Here is a 2,327-nt window from a genome sequence, read left to right as displayed (position 1 = left end):
GATCTCGGCTCACCGCAACCTCCGTCTCCTGGGTTCAGGCAATTCTCCTGCCTCAGCCTCCTGAGTAGCTGGGATTACAGGCACGTGCCACCATGCCCAGCTAATTTTTTATATTTTTAGTAGAGACGGGGTTTCACCATGTTGACCAGGATGGTCTCGATCTCTTGACCTCGTGATCCACCTGCCTCGGCCTCCCAAAGTGCTGGGATTACAGGCGTGAGGCACCGTGCCCAGCGAAACCCCATCTCAAAACCAACCAAACAAACAAAAAAACCAAATATAAAATGAAGCCACTTCAAATGAAGAAAACTAGCAAAGACCCAGGCACATGGCGGGCACTTAGTAAGTGTAGTTGACTCTGCAAAAAGGTCAGAAAGCCCAACGGTCCCTTCGGGATGGAGGAGACACCAGGGCATGGAGGACAGGGAGGGCTTGAGAGGAGGGTAAGGAAGAGGCCTGGGAGCAGCAAGCAAGGCTGACCAGATGGGGGGGGCCTGGTTTGGCCTGAACACAGGGTTTTTGTGGGCTTGGAATGGAGGGTTCCTTGCCAAATTTTTTTTTTTTTTTGAGCCAGGGTCTCACTCTTTTGTCCAGGCCGAAGTGCAGCGGTGCAATCATGGCTCACTGCAACTTTTGCCTCCTGGGCTCAAGTGGTCCTCCCACCTCAGCCTCCCAAATAGTTGGGACCACAGGCACATGCCACCATGCCCAGCTACTTTCTCTGTGTATCTTTTGTAGAAACAGGTCCTCACCATGTCCGTCAGGCTAGTCTCAAACTCCTGAGCTCAAGCCATCCACCTGGGATTACAGGCATGCGCCACCACACCCAGCTACTTTTGTATTTTTAGTAGAGGCGGAGTTTCTCCATGTTTGTCAGCCTGCTCTTGAGCTTCTGATCTCAGGTGATCTGCCCACCTTGGCCTCCCAAAGCTCTGGGATTACAGGCGTGAGCCACTGTGCCTGGCCTATTATTTATTTTTCGAGACAGGGTCTCAGTGTGTCACCCAGGCTGGAGTGCAGTGGCGCAATCTTGGTCCACTGCAACCTCCGCCTCCCAAATAGCTGGGACTACAGACACACACTGCCATGTCTGGCTAATTTTTTGTATTTTAGTAGAGATGGAGTCTTACTCTGTGGCCCAGGCTGGAGTGCCATGGTATGGTCTCGGCTCACTGCAACCTCCGCCTCCAGGTTCAAGCGATTCTCCTGCCTCAGCCTCTCAAGAGGCTGGGACTACAGACACACACCGCCATGTCTGGCTAATTTTTTGTATTTTAGTAGAGATGGGGTTTCACTGTTTTGCCCAGGCTGGTCTCGAACTCCTGACCTTGTGATCTGCCTGCCTCAGCCTCCCAAAGTGCTGGGATTGTAGGTGTGAGTCACTTGGCTGCCAGTTTTTAAAAAGCGTGTCATAGGTTTGTGGCTTACGGGTCACAAGTGTTTAAATCTGGCCATCAGGCCAGGCACAGTGGCTTATGCCTATAATCCCAGCCACTTGGGGCTGAGGCAGGAGAATCGCTTGAACCTGGAGGCAGAGGTTGCAGTGAGCCGAGATCATGCCATGGCATTCCAGCCTGGGCCACAGAGTAAGACACCATCTCAAAAAAAAAAAAAAAAAAAAAAAAAAAAAAGACAAAGAACCTGGCTAGCCAATCTCTCTTCTGGGCTCCCTCATCCCACAGAGAGCTCATGCACAATCAGAGTACAGTCATTCCAGTACTAGGCCAACACAGAAAGATTAGGAAGGACAGTCCAAGGGGCCAGAACCACCACCCTACAGAAAGCCACAAGGAGGCGGTCATTCACTGTTCATCTCCACGTGTCCTTGTCCTCAAACCCAAGACTTCCCGTCTTCTGCCAGGGCTCCCCAGACCCCGACGGCACAGGGGTGCCGGTGGAAGAGGAGGATCCCTTCTTCAAGGTCCCTGTGAACAAGCTGGCAGCAGCAGTCTCCAACTTTGGCTATGACTTGTACCGGGTGCAATCCAGCATGAGCCCCACGGCCAATGTGCTCCTGTCTCCACTCAGCGTGGCCACCGCGCTCTCCGCCCTCTCGCTGGGTGAGTGCTCCGATACAGGAAGCCCCAGTTCTGGGGAGCCCGCCTGTGGCCTCTGCGTAAATGTGGCTGAGTTCATTGACATTTCCGCTCAGGGAGGGGTGAAGTAGCACGAGGGGGTTAGCTTGGGGGTCCCAGCAGTGCAAGCAGGAGCTCAGGGCTGTGCACGAACAATTCCACGAACAATTCCCCAGCTCCCAGAAGGGGCTGGGTGCCACTGACATGGTGCTTGGCCTCAGGGGCCACTTCTTTTTTTTTTTTTTTTTTTTT

At 53.0% G+C, this 2,327-nt stretch overlaps 1 protein-coding gene across 1 annotated transcript in view; it reads left to right on the top strand.

Moving 5' to 3' along the window:
• SERPINF1 (serpin family F member 1) overlaps nucleotides 1–2,327 on the top strand; it is a 15,997-nt gene that overhangs the window by 5,550 nt on the left and 8,120 nt on the right. The window contains exon 3 of the mRNA XM_017541653.2: nucleotides 1,862–2,060. Within this exon, the coding sequence (XP_017397142.1) occupies nucleotides 1,862–2,060 (199 nt within the window). The remainder of the gene's footprint in view (nucleotides 1–1,861; nucleotides 2,061–2,327) is intronic.

Source organism: Cebus imitator, unplaced genomic scaffold, assembly GCF_001604975.1.
Source record: "Cebus imitator isolate Cc_AM_T3 unplaced genomic scaffold, Cebus_imitator-1.0 Scaffold136, whole genome shotgun sequence".
NCBI lineage: Eukaryota > Metazoa > Chordata > Mammalia > Primates > Cebidae > Cebus > Cebus imitator.
The sequence above is the reverse complement of the archived record's forward strand: the minus strand, read 5'-3'. Positions and strand labels throughout refer to the sequence as shown.